Consider the following 18,582-nt stretch of genomic DNA (forward strand, 5'->3'; position numbering starts at 1 on the left):
CTTTTTAACAATATTGATTCTTCCTATCCATGAGCATGGAATATTTTTCATTAGCTTGTGTCACCTCTGATTTCTTTGAGCAATGTTTTGTAATTCCCATTGTAGAGACCTTTCACCTCCATGGTTATTGTATTCCTAGGTATTTTATTCTTTTTTTGGCTATTGTGAGTAGGACTGAGTTCTTGATTTGGCTCTCAGCTTGGACAATGTTGGTACATAGAAATGCTACTGATTTTTGTATATTGATTTTTGTATTCTGAAACTTTGCCAAAGTTGTTTACTAAATCTAGGAGCTTTCGGGCTGAGACTATGGGGTTTTCTACATATAGAATCATATCATCTGCAAATAGAAATAGTTTGACTTCCTCTCTTCCTATTTGGATGCCTTTTATTTCTTTCTCTTGTTCTGGCTAGGACCGTCCATACTATGTTGAACCAGAGTGGTAAGAGGGGGCATCCTTGTCTTCTGGTTCTCAAGGGGAATGCTTCCAGCTTTTACCCATTCAGTATGATTTTGGTTGTGGATTTGTCATAAATGGCTCTTATTATTTTGAAATATAGTTCTTCAATGCCTAGTTTGTTGAGGATTTTTAACATGAAGGGATGTTGAATCTTATTGAAAGCTTTTTCTGCATCTATTGAGATGATCGTGTGGTTCTTAGTTCTGTTTTTGTGATGAATCACATTAATTGATTTGTGTATGTTGAACCAACCTTGTATCCCAGGGATAAAGCATACTTGACCATGGTGGGTTAGCATTTTGATGTGCTGCTAGATTTGGTTTGCTAGCAGTTTGTTGAGGATTTTTGCATCTGTTCTCCTCGAGGATACTGACCTGAAGTTTTCTCTTTTTTTGTTGTGTCTCTGCCAGTTATTGGCAGCAGAATGATACTGGCCTAATAGAATAAGTTAAGGAGGAGTCATTTCTCCTCAATTTTTTGGAATAGTTTCAGTAGGAATGGTACCAGCTCTTCTTTATATGTCTGGTAGAATTTGGCTGTGAATCCATCTGGTCCTGGGCTTTTTATGATTGGTGTTTTTTGTTTTTTGTTTTCTGATTCAATTTTAGAACTTGCTTTTGGTCTGTTCAGGGTTTCAATTTCTTCCTGGTCCAATCTTGGCAGGTTGTGTGTTTCCAGGAATTTATCATTTCTTCTAGGTTTTCTAGTTTGTGTGCATAGAGGTGTTCATAGTAGTCTCTGAGGGTATTTTTTGTATTTCTGTGGGGTCAGTGGTAATGTCTCTTTGTCATTTCTGATTGTGTCTATTTGTATCATCTCTTGTTTCTTTATTAGTTTAGCTAGTGTTCTATCAGTCTTACTTATTCTTTTAAATAGCCAAGTCATGAATTCATTGATCTTTTATATGGCTTTTCATGTCTTGATTTCATTCAGATCAGCTCTGATTTTGGTAATTTCTTGTCTTCTGCTAGCTTTGGGGTTGGTTTATTCTTGTTTTCCTAGTTCCTCTAGGTGTGATGTTAGGTTGTTAATTTGAGATCTTTCTAACTTTTTGATGTGAGCATTTATGCTATAAACTTCCTTCTTAACACTGCTTTAACTGTGTACCAGAGATTCTGATATGTTTTATCCTTATTCTCATTAGTTTTAAATAATTTCTTGATTTCTTCCTTAGTTTCATTGCTTACCCAAAAGTCATTCAGGAGCAGATTGTTTAATTTTTATGTGATTATATGGTTTTGAGCAATCTTCTTAGTATTTATTTTCATTTTTATTATGCTATGGTCCAAGAGTATAGTTGTTATGATTTTGGGTTTTTTGAATTTGCTGAGGATTGTTTTATGTCTGATTGTGTGGTTAATTTTAGAGTATGTGCCATGTGCAGATGAGAAGAATATATTCTGTTGTTTTTGAGGGGAAAAGTTATGTAGATGTCTGTTAGGTCCATTTGGTCAAGTGTTGAGTTCAGGTCCCAAATATCTTTTTTAGTTTTCTGCCTTGATGATATGTCTAATACTGTCAGTGGGGTGTTGAAGTCCCCCACTATTATTGTGTAGTTATCTAAGTCTCTTTATAGGCCTCTAAGAACTTGTTTCATGAATCTGAGTGCTGCTGTGTTGACTGCATATATATTTAAGATAGTTGTCTTCTTGTTGACTTGAACCCTTTACCATTATATAATTCCTTTTTTGTTTTGTGGTGGTGTTGTTGTTGGCCTAAAGTCTGTTTTGTCTGAAATCATAATAGCAACCCCTGCTTTTTTCTGTTTTCCATTTGCTTGGTAGATTCTTCCTCATCCTTTTACTTTGAGGCTTTGGATGTCATTGCATGTGAGATGGGTCTCTTGAAGACATCATACAGTTGCATCTCACTATCTTATCCAACTTGCCACTCTGTGCCTTTTAATTAGGGCAGTCTGGTTACATTCTGGTTAGTCTGTTTACATTCAAGGTTAATATTAATATATGTAGATTTGATCCTGTCATCATGTTGTTAGCTGATTATTATGCAAAATTGATTGATTGTGTAGTTGCTTTATTGTGTCAATAGTCTATGTACTTAAGTGTGTTTTTGTAGTGGCTGATAATCGTCTTTCCTTTCCATATTTAGCACTCCTTTTAAGATCTCTCGTAAGGCAGATCTAATGAACATGAATTCCCTTTGCATTTGCTTGTCTGAGAAGGATCTTATTTCTCCTTTGCTTATGAAGCTTAGTTTGGCTGAATACGAAATTCTTGGCTGGAGTTTCTTTTCTTTAAGAATGCTGAATATAGGCTCTCAATCTTTTTTGCCTTGTAGCATTTCTGCTGAATAGTACACTGTTAGGCTAATGGGATTTCCTTTTTAGGCGACCTGCTCCTTACCTCTAGCTGCCTTTAATATTTTTTCTTTCATTTTGACCTTGGAGAATCTGATGACTGTGTGGCTTGGGGATGGTCATCTTATATAGTATCTTGCAGGGGTTCTCTGCATTTCCAGAATTTAATGTTGGCCTGTCTAGCAAAGTTGGGGAAATGTTCATTTATTTTTGTCTAAGCTAATTCAGAGAACCAGTCTTCGAGTTCTGAGATTCTTTCCTCAGCTTGGTCTATTCTGTTGTTAATGCTTGTGATAGTATTATGAAATTCTTGTAGTAAGTCTTTCAGCTCTATCAGATCAGTTTGATTCTTTCTTAAAATGGTCATTTCGTCTTTCACCTCCTGTATCATTTTATTGTGTTCCTTTGATTCCTTGGATTGGGTTTCAACATTCTCCTGAATCTCGATGATCTTCATTTCTATGTATATTCTGAATTATATGTCTGTCATTTCAGCCATTTCAGCCTAGCTAAGAACCACTGCTGGGGAACTAGTGCAGTTGTTTGGAGGTAAGGTGACATTCTGGTTTTTTGAGTTGCCAGAGTTCTTGTGCTGGTTCTTTCTCATCTGCGTGAGCTGATATTCCTTTAATCTCTGAAGTTGTTTTCCTTTGGATGGGTCTTTTTTTTTTTTTTTTTTTTTTTTTTTTGGCTTTTATCTTCTTTGATGCCCTTGGGGGTTTGATTGTGGTATAAGGTGGGTTCAGTTGACTGGCTTTGATTTTGAAGATTTCAGATGGCCAAAGCTCACCTGAGCTTTCCTGAGATGAGTGCACTACCTCTGTGGGGCTGGTACCAGACCCCCAGCTTTGTTCTCTGGGCCCTTGGGGTTAGGAACCTGCTCTGCCAGAGAGGCCGAGGTGTTCCCAGTCCATTGGCTTCATCACTGCAGTGGAGGTGCTAGCCAAAACACTTAATCGGGGTGGTGGCAGTGGAATCCATGCTTGCTCATGCATGCCAGCATCCGTAGCAGGGTGGCAGCGTACACATGCATTGGCTCAGGCTGGGTGCCGGTAGGAGCCTTTACCTTAGTTTTCACAGGTGGTATATACTGGCAGAGTATTTTAGTGTTGTGTTTTGGGCTGCAATCCGGTAGGTGGCACTTAAGAGTGTTAGCCAGCAGATGGCTTCTTGCTCTGCTGCATGGCTCCGGGGTAGTGGTCTGTGATTGGGGGCAGGGAGATGACCCATTCACCTAGTCCACCCCTGGGCCTTGGAGGAACCCCCTCCAATTACTGGCTTCATGCCCACATTTCTTTTGTTGGGTGCTCTGGTTCACAGAGCTCCCTTAGGTAGGAGCCACAGTTGGCAAACAGGTCTTATCCTTACTGAGTCGGCCCTGTGGAGGGAGGCACACACCAACCCTCTATCAACCTGCGAACCTGGGTGTCTTATCTCTGAGTGATGCTTGGGCACCACCTAAACCAGAAAGTCCCGCCCAGCTAGAAGCTGCGGGGGTGAGTAGTGTCACCTCATCTGCTGTCCAAGTGCATCCCGAGGGTACCCGGGGTTGCAACTGCCAGCAGAGTTTAGGCAGAAGCTGGACCACTGGGCTGGAAGCTCTAACAGGCATCGCCCACCTGGCTACCAGTGGTGGACCTTGGTGGGGTCACCTGCCTGCCTTTTGGGTGTTTCCAGGGACAACAGGATGTTGCAGCCACTGGCTGAGTTCAGGCAGAAGCGGGACATCTGGGCTGCAAGCTCTAGCAGGTGTTGCCCGCCTGGCTACCATTGGCAGGAGTGGGTGGGGTCATCTGCCCTGCCAGGAGTGGGTGGGGTCGTCCGCCCTGCCGTGTAGGTGTTTCATGGGACAACAGGAGGCTGCAGCCTCTGGCTGATTTCAGGCAGAAGCGGGAGTGCTGGGTTGGAAGCTGGCACCAAGCCTTGTCTGGTGAGGAGGGTGGACCAATCTTACTGCTCCCAGGCACCATGACTGTGGCCTCTATTGGGTCTGTGGCGCTAGTGTTGGTCTGTTCCGGGATCCGAGGCTTGTAGAGGTCCCCTTGGACTTAAGAGTTGCCGCCACAAACCGTCTGGGTGACTCTCTGCCTCAGTTTAGAGGTGAGGTGGGAGGATGAGAGTCGTGAGTGGGTTAGGGCAGGGGGATTCTCCCATTCCCAGCCTTACACAGATCCCCATGGAGAGTGTGAATTACCCTTTCCCGTATTGGGGAGCTTCTCCTGACTCAACATTGATGCCAGATAGGCTACTGCCCAGCTTCACTCCTCTCTCCTCTCTGTGTACCCTTGCTGCTTTGATGGTTCCCAGTGTGGTTTCTTAGATGGTCGGCTTTTAGGGTCAGTGTTCACTAAACCCTTTGTTTCCCCTCCATAAGAGAGCAGCACCCATTATCTGCTTCTAGTTTGCCATATTGGCCCATCCCACGCTGGGCACTTTTTTTTTTTTTTTTTAAAGACAGGTTTTTAGACAGTCTCACTCTGTCGCCCAGGCTGGAGTACAGTGGCATGATCTCGGCTCACTGCAACCTCTGCCTCCCAGGTTCAAGTGATTCTTGTACCTCAGTCTCCCAAGTAGCTGGGATTATAGGCGTACGCCACCACACCTGGCTAATTTTTGTATTTTTAGTAGAGACAAGGTTTCACCATGTTGGCCAGGCTGGTCTTGAACTCCTGGCCTCAAGTGATCTGCCTGCCTCGGCCTCCCAAGTGCTGGGATTACAGGCGTGAGCCACCATGCCTCTGCTGGGCACTTTAAATGACCTCTGTATCCATGCTTAAATTACCCACTTCTCAATGATAGTCATTTGTGATTTTTTTCATCTCACTTGACAGAAATTTGTCCATCTTATTGATTTTTTCAATAAACCAACTCTTAATTTTATTTACTGAGTCTACTGGGTTTTTTTTTTTAATTTTCCCTATTTCCTCAATTCTAGCTTTTTTCTTTACCTTTGCTTTCAAATTTCTTAGATACCATAATGATTATACCATTATTGTATCACTTGTTGAGTTGTATCACTTGTTGAGTCCCTGGGCTCATTCGGCAAATAGAGACTCACTAGCTTTATGGACATTCAGATTGTTGGGTGAAAACTCTGATTGCCTTATAAACTTCAAAAAATTCTCCTCTGCAATTGGTAAGATGATTTTTTTAAGCAAAAAAAAAAAAAGTGCTCCTAGAAATACTTAGTACTGCCTATTATTGCCAATTCAGTCAGATTATATCACCATGGGTTACAGTGTGTTTAGCTTTAGTAATAAATGGACCCTTTTCTGCATTTGTTACTAAATCTAAGTATTTTGATATTATTTTCCCCAACCCTTTCAGAAAAGCAAACTGTTAGATGTGAGTGTTTTAAGGGTTAACATAAGGAAGTGCTTCTTCTTCATGGAACAGGATAAAATTACATATTTTCTAAGCTTATTACTTATTGGATTATGTTTTTTGGCATAGATAGGGAATGTACATCTCCCAATGCCTTTGAATTATTTAATGGCAACCTTATATGATGACTAGATATGCTGCTTATGTGGCAAGAGAGGAATATATGGAATAAGACTTAGAATAGTGTTACTTATATTTATAGACATTAAGTGGCTGTCCTTTGGCAGTGATTTCTGAGTATGAAGAGATGAAGAGCAAAGTACATATTACAGTAGAATTGAACTAGTCTACTACTACTTTTTAAAAGGATAAAATAGATAATAACTTTATAAGATAATTTTTTATTATTCATTTAAGAAGTTAAAAGACAAATATTTTCTTCTAGCAGAGAGAGACTCTAAGTAAATTCAAAGAGAATTTCTTTATTGCAATGTTAAATTCTGTGTACTAAATTGCTTTTAATCTTTTTAAAGTTGCGTGTTGTATCACAAGATGTGAAATTGAGCCTTCATGAATTGGATGAACTTTATGTCATCTTCAAGGTACTGATGTTCTTTTTTAAATGAAAAATAAAGCTTTTTTAGCAGAATTGTATCACAGCCATTCTAATTATTTTTATCTTTATTTTAGCAAACATGGTTTTTAAAATCTTCCAAAATTACTTTTTCTAATTAGTAACTTTCCCTTTTTATTTATTTTTAATAGAAAGAGCTGTTTTTATCTTGTTATTGGTGTTTGGGTTGTCCCGTATTGAAGCATCATGACCCCAGTCTGCCATATTTGGAACAGTATCAGATTGACTGCCAGCAGTTCAGAGCGTTGTATCACTTGTTGAGTCCCTGGGCTCATTCGGCAAATAGAGACTCACTAGCTTTATGGACATTCAGATTGTTGGACGAAAACTCTGATTGCCTTATAAACTTCAAAGAATTCTCCTCTGCAATTGGTAAGATGATTTTTTTAAGTTAAAAAAAAAGTGCTCCTAGAAATACTTAGTACTGCCTATTATTGCCAATTTAGTCAAATGTATCACCATGGGTTACAGTGTGTTTAGTAATAAATGGACCCTTTTCTGCATTTGTTACTAAATCTAAGTATTTTGATGTTATTTTCCCCAATCCTTTCAGAAAAGCAAGCTGTTAGATGTGAGTATTTTAAGGGTTAACATAAGGAAGACAATGTCCCAATTTTCCCACTCTCAGATGCATGGGTACTACAGAAGGACTTACCCCCACCGCCGCCGACCTCCCCATAAAAATTCAACCACATAGCCTAGAAGAGTGGTAGATAAATACCCAGCAAACATGTTGTACCTACAAACATGTTGTAGACATTATTCCTTTGCTTTTCCAGATACCCCAGCACGCTTTCTTATTGGGGATCACCCCTTGAAGATCAGTTCTGTCTTCCACAGGCCTCATTCAAAAGGAAAGAGAAATCTGAGATTGGGGAAAAGGAGCTAGGAAAGAGAGCATTTTACTTTTTTGATAAAGAGTATTTTGCTTATACAATTATACACTTGAAGGAGAGCATCTGACTGACTAGGTGGTTAATTGTTAGCTTAAATAACAGGTTTCTAAATCCTAATTTTTGACTAATATCTATATCTTAATCTTTGTTGCTGAAATTGATTCAATGTTCTTTAGATACATGATTATTTACAATTGAATTTTATTGAACAGACATAATGTACAATGGAAGTTTTACTGAGAAGCTTAAGCTGCTTTTTAAGCTACATATTCCTCCAGGTAAGAGTTTACCAGTCTTTAATGATGTACAGCAGGAATTTATTCCATTTTAACAAATATAATTACAGATTTTTTTAACAACTAAACTAATTTTCAACATGATATAAGATCGTTGCTTCATTGTGGCCCTCAAATTATATTATGACTACTTTTGCTAATATAGATACAGTGATCTTCTATGGAAGAGATCCTGTGTAACATATGGGCCCACAAGTTTCCTTCCTGTTAGTAGTCAATTTAATGATAAATAGTTTGTATATAAGAATTACATATCATTTGCTTGTTGGTATAATGTTGAATTGTTGTTGTTGTCATTAGAGTGGAAATTAACTTTAGACAAATTGCCAAGCTCGCAAAATACTACAAATTATTCAGAAAAATGGGACAAGGCAGCAGGGATATTAAACATTTTAAAAAGGAAGCACAATAAAAGCTATCATGTATTAAGCACTTGCTCTGACAAGTTATTAACTTTACATGCATTTTTTAAATTTAATTCTCACAATATCCCTGATAGGTGGTATTATCCTTCCAATTTTGATGATAAGGAAACTGAGAGCTGGAAAGATTAAAATTTGCCAAAGATCACATCGCTAATAAATTGCATAGCAAACTGAAGTCTAACTCCAAAGCTCACATTTCTTTATATTCTTCCGTACTACCTCAAAATTACCACACCATTCAGTTTACTTGTTTTTCCCACTGATCTGAAGAGGATGCCTTGCCAAGGCCTGATCCCTACTTTGTGAAAACAGTCTTAGGCTTTAAACTGAAGGAGCATTGCAAAAAGTACCTTTTAACCGAGACTGGGTAATTCACAAAAACAAACAGCACCTCATAATTTGTTTAAAGCTACACCTGGGATCCCTTTTCAGCTTTTCTCAGGATAGCCAGGAAATATTCTTTACCAGACCAACAAGCTAAAGGCCATCTTTAACCCTTCACACACTCAAATCACAAACACAGTATTAAAAGCAAAAGACAAATCACCTAAAAATTTAATTATAAAAGGAGTTTAGAATGTTTAATATTGTCATCAACTATGCTTTTAACAGAGAGATAAAAAATAGGAAGAACATTATTTACCTGTTAAAGCACAGGTAGGAAGTAAACTAAAGCACCCAACTTTCTGTTTTCCTTATTATTGAGGATGTTTTTTTAAATGGCTGAAGTCACATTTTCAGAGATTTCTAAATGCCAGATTTAAACAATTTCAACTTTTAATAGCTCTTGGAAAACAATTAAAACAACAAGTAGGAAAAATAATAGAACTCAAAATGATCAAGTACTTCTTGTATTTACTATATTTTATATATATTACGTATATTACAGTATAATTACTATATATTACAGTAGAGTAGAACCACCTCTACCTTTCTTCACTTACATCTTTCTTATACAGAAACTCTTTAACACCCGGTTCCCAGATTTTCCTGACCCATTATGAACCTCATCTCTGCCCCTGGTTGTTAATAAATGTAATTTGGGTTATTTATATGTTTTCAGCTTATACTGAAGTGAAATCTAAGGATACTTCAAAAGGAGATGAACTTTCCAAGGAAGAATTACTTTATTTCAGCCAGCTCCATGGTAAATACCTCTTTAAAACTTTAACTGTTTTGATGATTAGTCACCCATAAAGATCTTGTTGACTTAGATATACTTTACCCAGCTAAAATTGGGCTTCATTTTACCTTATGCTTTTTTTGTATTACCACAGCACTTAGCATGGTCCATAAATGTTTGACCGGTTAACCAAATTGCATTTGGGGACTTTGATTTATGGAATTTCTTGCTTATTGGAGACTCAAAAAAGTATTTTGTTTCTACTTATGTTGCAGAAATTTCTAAAATGTATTAGATCATTTTCATGCCTTGATAAAATACAATAGAATATTTGATGATTAAAGGTCATAGCTATTTTTCAAACAGTGAATACTTATTATAAATCACTGTAGGTGTAGGAGACAGGGATGAGTCTGTCTCCAAGACAAAATTTAAAGTGATATGAGCTTATTTTTGTGTCCTTTAGTTTATTTTCATAAATATTCAATGTCCTATAGAGGGATGAACCCTGATTAATGTATATTTGTGGTTATTATATGTTAAAGTGTTTGAACATTAAGTTTGAAGGGACCTTACAAATCTCTTCCTTTTATAGATAAAGGCAAGTTAAGTCTCTTCCTTTTATAGATAAAGGCACTGAGGCCCAGAGAGAAGTGACTTGTGCAAGGTTTCACAGTGAGTTATTGCCACAGTCAGGGCTTTGTAGCACACTCTTCTGACTTCCAGTATGTGCTTTTTTCCACCTGATAATAAAAGTAATATAACTGTATTTAAAGAAAGTCACAAAGAAGAAAATACTACTCAGAAATAAATACTTAATATTTGGTATACTTCCTTCTAAGATTTTTTAAAATATGGATTTCCCCCCGGTGTTCTTTTTACTGTGAAAGTTTTGGAATATTTTGTCTTCTGATGATAGGTCAAGTCAGCTAAAATTTGTTTGCAGAACTGAATAAAGTAATGTGCTTATATGTCTATACGAAACATTATTTTACTTTCAAAGAGTATTTGTTAAACATCTTACAGAATGCAATTGCATCTTTTCTTCTAGTTTCCAAGCCTGAAAATGGGAAGGAAGAAGAATCAGCAAAACACAGCCCTGAAAAAGGTACTATGATCTAGGAGTTATCATTTAATTTATTTAGTTATTGTTTATGTAAATAAGGATAGCTACAAAGGGGGAAAAGATGGATTCCTTTTAAAGGCTATTGATGTCTCAGAAATTATAGAAAATATGATAGTAAATGACCCATATTCATTTAATTTTATTATTTTAAAAAGATTTATTTTTAATTTCAAAAGTAATAGGTAATTCTTGGAAAAGAAATTCAGACAGTACATAAGTCCTTTTGCCTTCACTCAACCCTACCCGAAAACATTTTTGCCTATATCCTTTTCAGATCTATTTCTGTGTATACACAACATATGCAGACATCTCTCTTTTTAAAACAAAAATCCATAAGTACTGTTTTATAATTTCCTTTTTTGATTTTGCAATATATCATGGACATCTTTTAATGTCAGTATATTTGTATCTTAAACTCTTTGAATGAATAAGTAGTGTTTCAAATTTTTGAAAAAGAGCCACTACAGACCACTTCGTTTTGTTTATTTGTTTGTTTGTTTTGAGATGGAGTCTTGCTCTGTCACCTAGGCTGGAGTGCAGTGGCATGATCTTAGCTTACTACAACCTCCGCTTCCCAGATTCAAGTCATTTTCCTGCTTCAGCATTCCGAGTAGCTGGAACTACAGGCACCTGCCACCACACCTGGCTAATTTTCATATTTTTAGTAGAGACAGGGTTTCACCATGTTGGCCAGGCTGGTCTCAAACTCCTGGCCTCAGGTGATCTGCCCGCCTTGGCCTCCCACAGTGGTGGGATTACAGGTGTGAACCGCCGTGCCCAGCCCACTTTGGTACAATATATGCATATTAAGAACATAATATAGAAGCTGTTTTAAACTTAATAATATACATGAGAATGAATACATAAAATTTGCATTATTAAGTCGGGGTGTATTGTTTTAATCTAAATATGTCCTTTCTCCCTCTCTCGCCACATCTTCACTAGTTCCTAACCTTCCCAAAGTAAACGTTTTAGTCTAAACAGAAATGGGAAAAGTATTCTGAGAGCCAGTGGGTGAAATGAAAGGTAATTTCAGATCATTTCCTGGATTAAAAAAAAATAGACTCTTATATCTCAGTGAAATACCTTTTAATCATAATTATTATTTTTGAAATTTGAGAAAGTATAGTGGGCTGTTCCTTATGAAATGGTTTTACTCCCTTTCTTCAGGCAAAGGGAAAATTGATATTCAAGCATATCTAAGTCAATGGCAAGATGAGCTTTTCAAAAAAGAAGAAAACATTAAGGATTTACCAAGAATGAATCAGGTATAGCATTTTCAAAAAGAAAATTCTAAGTTCTTGCTTTTTTGTATGAATGTGGGTGTAACCTCCAAAATAGCTAACATGCTATTCCCAAAATAGTTAAATAATCTATGTATTATCTAAGTTTCAGATGAGCATGGAAGAGTGGGAAGAAATTTTTTAATGATTTTTTTTTTATTTTTAACACTTAAATGTGTCTAGTGTTTCAGAGAATTCTTCTGCTATGACATGCACCTATAGAAAAAATATATGTGTAATATATTTCCAACTTTATTGGAAATGTTAATTTATTCAGTAAACATTTGTTTACTGTCTACCAGATACCAAACCCAATGCTAGGTACTGGGAATGATAAATTACTGAGATGGGTCACACCCTGGTTCCTACTGATCTTATATCCGAACATAATCCTCTTTTTCTTATACACTGCCTAATCAAAATATGTTCTTCTTTTTTTAATTAAAATCTGGTTAGTACAGATACGGAGGATCCCAAGAACTTTACCAAAATGAAAACTGTCAAACAACTTCATATTTTTCAGTGGACTGTATCATTTGACAATTGAATAAGTACTTTCTAAAATGAGTCAGTATGATATATTTATTCTAGAATTATTATAAATGAACAGTACTATTGTTTAGGGAAAAATTCTCTCAAAGTGCCTTTTTTCCTCTACTCTCACACCACAACAATAACAATCATCAACATAGAAGAAAACATCTGTGGCCAAATGTGTGGGGGTTTTCCCCACCACCAAGCAGTAGATACCAGCTGAGTGTCCTCCAATTAAATTCCAACACTATCTACCTAGAAATAGTATGAGATCCCACAGGTTGAGTGTTCAGTGCCCAAGACTGCTCCCTCCTTTCCCCCAGTAACAAGTCTGATCTCCTGAACTCCTGGCTGACCAACTTAAAGTTGGGGTTCCCACTATCCCTTCTTTGAGTTTGATTAATTTGCTACAGAGAGACTTACAGAACTCAGAGAAATCCTTATATTTACTGGTTTACTAAGAAGGATATTTTAAAGAATACAGATAAACAGCCTGAAGAAGAGATACATAGGGCGAGGTCTGGAAGGGTCCCAAGCGCAGGAGCTTCTGTCCCCATGGAGTTGGGGTGTGTCACCCTCCCGACATGTGGATGAGTTCTTCTTTACCTTCCTCCTGTCAGCCTCCATGCATTCAGCTATCAGAAGCTCCCTGAACCCAGTTCTCTTGGGTTTTTATGGAAGCTTCATGATGTCAGCATTTCTTCCCCCAAGGATATGAGGTACAACCCTTTCTAGGGAGGGTTTAAGACCAACTATCAGAAAGCTACTCAGGAGGCTGAGGTAGGAGAATCACTTGAACCTGGGAGGTGGTGGTTGCAATGAGCCGAGATTGCACCATTGCACTCCAGCCTGGGCGACAAGAGCGAAACTCTGTCAAAAAGAAGGAAGGGGAGGGGAGGGGAGAGGGAGGGGAGGAGGAGGGAAAAGGGAGGGAAGGGAAGGGGAAGGGAGGGAAGGAGGGAGGAAGGGAGGGAGGAAGGAAGGGGGGAGGGAGGAAGGAAGGGGGGAGGGAGGAAGGAAAGGGGGAGGGAGGAAGGAAAGGAAAGGAAGAAGGAAGGAAGGAAGGAAAGAAAGAAGGAAGGAAGAAAGGAAGGTTGGAAGAAGATTAGAGTGGGGAGAAGATTCTGTTTTCTGACGCCTGCCCCTGTGGCCTAATACACCCAACATTATAAGACAATACTGTAACAAAGGACTATGGGAGTTGTGAACTAGGAACCCAGAAAAATATATTATATATATATTTATATTTATATAGGAACACTAAAACTGTAGATTAATTAAGAAAGAAAAATGTTACAATATATTATCATGAAGTGTATCTTTTGTATATGATTTTTATTTACAAGTAAACTTTTCTGGTAGGATGATTGACTTGTAGAATTCTTATGTTGGAATTGCTTTTGTAAATTGACAGGTATCTTCTAGGAATATCTATGGATCATCAAGGTGCAATTAGCAGGCAAACCCGTTTATCTGTCAACTTAGGCCCCACTTCAGCCTTTAAAGAGAAACATGTCCAAATGGGTTCCTTGGACTGGGCACGGTGGCTTATGTTTTTTCTATCCCAGCACTTTGGGAGGCCAAGGTGGGAGGTTTGCTTGAGTCCAGGAGGTCGAGGTTGCAGTGAGCTGTGGTTGTGCTACTGCACTCCAGTCTGGGTGACAGAGCAAGACTCTGTCTCAAAAAAAAAAAAAAAAAAAAAGTGTTACTTGGAGTCACCTTGTACTACTAGATAGTCCCAAAACTTATTCTTCCTTAAATTTTCTTTTTTATTTTTGAGACAGAGTCTGGCTCTCTCTCCCAGTCTGGACTGGAGTGCAGTGGCACGATCTCGGCTCACTGCAAGCTCCGTCTCCGGGGTTCACACCATTCTTCTGCCTCAGCCTCCCGAGTAGCTGGGACTGTAGGCGCCCACCACCACGCCCGGCTAATTTTTTGTATTTTTTTAGTAGAGACAGGGTTTCACCATATTAGCCAGGATGGTCTCGATCTCCTGACCTTGTGATCCACCCACCTTCTGGCTGAGCTACCCACTCCAGCCATTTCGGATTAAGTGGAACTCATTTTTAATTGTTACAATTGGTTAATGAATGAATGATTTATGTGTAGGGAAATACGGTGTAACCATAATAGGTCCTTTACCTGATGTACACAGCAAGTCAGTAAACCGAGACATTAGGTTGCAGCAGAGAAAGAGGTTTGATTGTAGGGTTGCTGAATAAGATAAGAGGAGGCCTCAAATCCCTCTCCTCGAGGAGTTTGAGACTAGGGTTTTTAAGGGGTTTGGAGTGGGCCATAGTGTGGAGATCATTGGTCGAAGAATGCAGGGTGTAATCATTGGACAGGGAGATGAAGAAACTATTCTCATGCTGGTTTTGTTCTTCTGTCGGGGTCTTCAAACTGGTTTGCATCAGCTATTTTGCTGGAATTCAGGATTAAACTTCTTAATTCTTAAACAAAAGCCTTATGATTCTAATGTCAGTGACTTTTCATTACATGGAAGCAGGTCCAAGTACAGCCTAATTTATGCATAATTATAACTATATTTCTGTCCAGAATTCTTGTTCACCCTGTGAGGACAGCTCCAAAGGGACTTTGCCTAATTAGAAGTACCACCTGGCCAGCACAGTGGCTCATGCCTGTAATCTGAGTGCTTTGGGAGGCTAAAGTGGGAGAGGATCACTTGAGGCCAGGAGTTTGAGATCAGGCCAGGAGTTTGAGATCAGCCCAGGCAACATAGTGAGATCCTGTCTCTACAAAAAGTGTGAAAATTAGCTAGGCATGGTGGCATGTGCCTATAGTCCTAGCTACTTGAGAAGCTGAGGTGTGAGGATCACTTGAGCCCAGAAGTTGGAAGCTGCAGTGAGCTATGATGGCACCACTGTACTCAAGCCTGGACAACACAGCAAGACCTTGTCTAGGAAAAAAAAAAATAGCACCTAACATTTAAGTAATGCTGGCAGGCAAACAGTCCAGGAATTAGTCTGGATAAAATGTACTGCTATTAGGCAATAAGTGAGAGCATCTAAATGAAATTTCCTTCCATGCTTCATACTCATCTTTTTTTTAAGATGGAGTTTCTCTCTTGTTGCCCAGGCCGGAGTGCGATGGCATGATCTCGGCTGACTGCAACCTCTGCCTTCACGGTTCAGGCAATTCTTCTGCCTCAGCCTCCCAAGTAGCTGGGATTACAGGCGCCTGCCACCACGCCCAGCTGATTTTTTGTATTTTTAGTAGAGACGAGGTTTCATCATGTTGGCCAGGCTGGTCTCGAACTCCTGACCTCAGGTGATCCACCTGCCTCGGCCTCCCAAAGTGCTGGGATTACAGGCGTGTGCCACCACGCTTGGCCCATACTCAACTTTCTAGAACCAAGATTTATTTTGGGATTAATCACCAGTTCTTATAATTTCTAGGGTGAAGCTTCTATGGTACAAATCCTATATAGGAGACTATTCACTTCTAAGTTCTCTTTATATTTGCTAAGTCTAATATTCAAATGTGATATTTTCAACTTGTGTCTTCTAGTCTCAGTTTATTCAGTTTTCAAAGACCCTCTATAACTTATTTCATGAGGACCCTGAAGAAGAATCATTATATCAAGCCATTGCTGTTGTAACCAGCCTTTTACTCAGGATGGAAGAAGTTGGAAGGAAACTACATAGCCCTACATCATCAGCCAAAGGATTCTCTGGTACTGTCTGTGCTTCTGGAGGACCCAGTGAGGAAAAAACAGGGAGCCAATGGTCATTTGCATTTGAACAGATTCTTGCATCGCTGTTGAATGAACCAGCATTGGTGAGGTTTTTTGAGAAACCCATAGATGTAAAAGCCAAGCTGGAAAATGCAAAAATTTCTCAGTTAAGGTCTAGAACCAAGATGTAAATCCCTAGGAATTGCCTATCATAGACCACCAGTTTACTAAGATTCCTGTAGCTGTCAGCTTGATTCCTGTGAGTAGGGCTCAGGGATTTATCTTGTTAAAAATGTGTCTGAAGGCCAAAATATATATCCAGAAGCACAATGCATCATTCCTTTGTTGTTGATAATGGGCTTTGTTAGCACTTTTTTAAAAAAACAAAAAACAAACAAAAACAAACCACATTTGTTATCTCAAATTTTGATGATATTCTCAAATACAAATATACTTTTTTATATTTCACAATATATGCAATATCAGGGGAATATGCTAAATGTTACCACCAGAGGGCACAAGAATATCACTTTTAGTAAGGAAATTACTAGCTTGTGTTGCTATTTACATATGAATTACTGATGATTTTGAAAAGACAGTGTTATGCTTGGGTGTTAGTGAGGCTGATATGTCATGTCAATCGATAAACCCTACTTTCCAAATTTTCTAGAAGATTACCATTTGGGGCCCTTGTTTTCAAGTTATCTAACTGAAATATTATTAACTTTTTAAAGTTAATCTCATTCAGTCTTCTAGTAATAAATGGTTTTTTAAGTACCTTCTACAGTCTTCCTACCTGAGGGGTTCAGAGGCTGCTGACTCACACTGCTAACTCTGTTACTGATAAAAGCAAATCAATAACTCTAAATTCTGGGCCGATATTAAGAAAAAAACAATATTGGATTTGGATTTAAGCTGGATAAAACCAGCCTTCTGAGAAGGGCTAAGAAATGGTTCAATTAAATGTATAGGTCTTAAGAAATCACTAGAAATTCTGGGCACTACTGTTTGTGGCATTTGTCTCAGAGTAGCTTATGACTGCTTTGGTTCTAGCTGTAGATTTTGGATTTTCACCAGTCATGTGTTAATTTACATTAGATAGTAAAGAATGGCTACACTAAGACTGAATTATCTTATAGTCTGGCAAGCACATAAAGTATACTTGTATGTAATGATTGCCAGGGTAACAGAATTGCTGACATCAGTCTAAAAAGTTTTGACTATCCAATTTAGATGTGTAATTTCTATATACTTTATGCTGCTTGTGTTTCAATCATTACACAGACAGTCCATTTGAGATAATGGGCTTTGTTAGCACTTAAAAAAAAAAAAAAACAGCAAACCACATTTGTCCACTGTCCTGTGCTATTCCTACCAGGGGCAACTTATTAATCAATTGACTTAGGAAATTGGGGGAGAAATCATTCATTGGAGCGTCTTTCTTTACAAAAGACGTTGGTTATAAGCTCTTTGACTTTTCTAGATGTGAAACCATGAAAGGGCAGACCTCCTTCAGAGTGACTCAAGAGGTCTCCCTTTCTTGGAGGGAGTTGGTACAGTCAGCCTTTGGGAAGAATCCACTGTGAACAAAGCTCAACACATGGGGCTTCATAGGCCATAGAATATGTTATTTTCAAAGAAGTTCAAGAATTTTCAAGTTGAGCCTTTGAAAATTCCATAAATTGGTTTTAGCTAAACACTTACCAGTAGTATCTTTAAAATGATTTAATAAACCTTGTCTTTTCAAGGAAATTACCACTTAAAGAGATAGTTGGTAAATAAACATCTATGCCTTTTCTCAGAAATGATTTGCTGAACTATGTCCATATTTTAGAGCTTAGTTAATAGTTTATATGGAAACTACTATACATCTGCTATTATGCAATGATTGTTAAATTACACTGAAGTAGCTCCAGAAAGACACATGTATACAAGGCACTATTGTACACACTTTGTTGAATATTTTGTCAGTTGTATTTACAAAGAAAGGTACTTTCTTAAGAGCATATGTTATTAATATTTGATATGATTTTAAAGTCAGAACAGTACAGATTACTGAGTATATTTTAGCCTCGATTAATTAAAATTCAATACTGAAAGAGATTTTTTGAGTTGCAAAATTTTATAAATGCAAAGCAAAAAGAAAACATTTATTTTCTGAGTCTGCAGGAGAAACAAACTAAACATTATAGATTTTTATAGCTGCTATCTTGTTAACCAAACAGGTTGTTCATAATATTAAAAATCTTATGTAGTTGTGTTAAACTGAACCAGTTCATTATACCTTATACATTAAATTAAATATGTTATAAGGTGGCTTTACTTGTCTTTATAAAAATAAATATTATATCTACTAAACATGAAAAATGGTTTACTTAAAAAGATTAATATTGTTTATCATGATACCTTTTTTTCCTTTTTCTTTTCTATCTTCTTCTTTTTTTTTTTTTTTTTTTTGTCTCTTTATTG

At 37.8% G+C, this 18,582-nt stretch overlaps 1 protein-coding gene across 1 annotated transcript in view; it reads left to right on the forward strand.

The window, feature by feature from the left end:
- The window catches only part of TBC1D8B (TBC1 domain family member 8B), a 64,810-nt gene extending 48,363 nt beyond the window's left edge, over positions 1-16,447 (forward strand). The window contains exons 15-21 of the mRNA XM_005594287.5: positions 6,636-6,704; positions 6,868-7,108; positions 7,845-7,910; positions 9,417-9,500; positions 10,528-10,584; positions 11,773-11,870; positions 15,948-16,447. Of these exons, the coding sequence (XP_005594344.4) occupies positions 6,636-6,704; positions 6,868-7,108; positions 7,845-7,910; positions 9,417-9,500; positions 10,528-10,584; positions 11,773-11,870; positions 15,948-16,304 (972 nt within the window). The 3' untranslated portion in view covers positions 16,305-16,447. The remainder of the gene's footprint in view (positions 1-6,635; positions 6,705-6,867; positions 7,109-7,844; positions 7,911-9,416; positions 9,501-10,527; positions 10,585-11,772; positions 11,871-15,947) is intronic.
- The last annotated feature ends 2,135 nt before the right edge of the window (positions 16,448-18,582 follow it).

Source organism: Macaca fascicularis, chromosome X (genome assembly GCF_037993035.2).
Source record: "Macaca fascicularis isolate 582-1 chromosome X, T2T-MFA8v1.1".
NCBI lineage: Eukaryota > Metazoa > Chordata > Mammalia > Primates > Cercopithecidae > Macaca > Macaca fascicularis.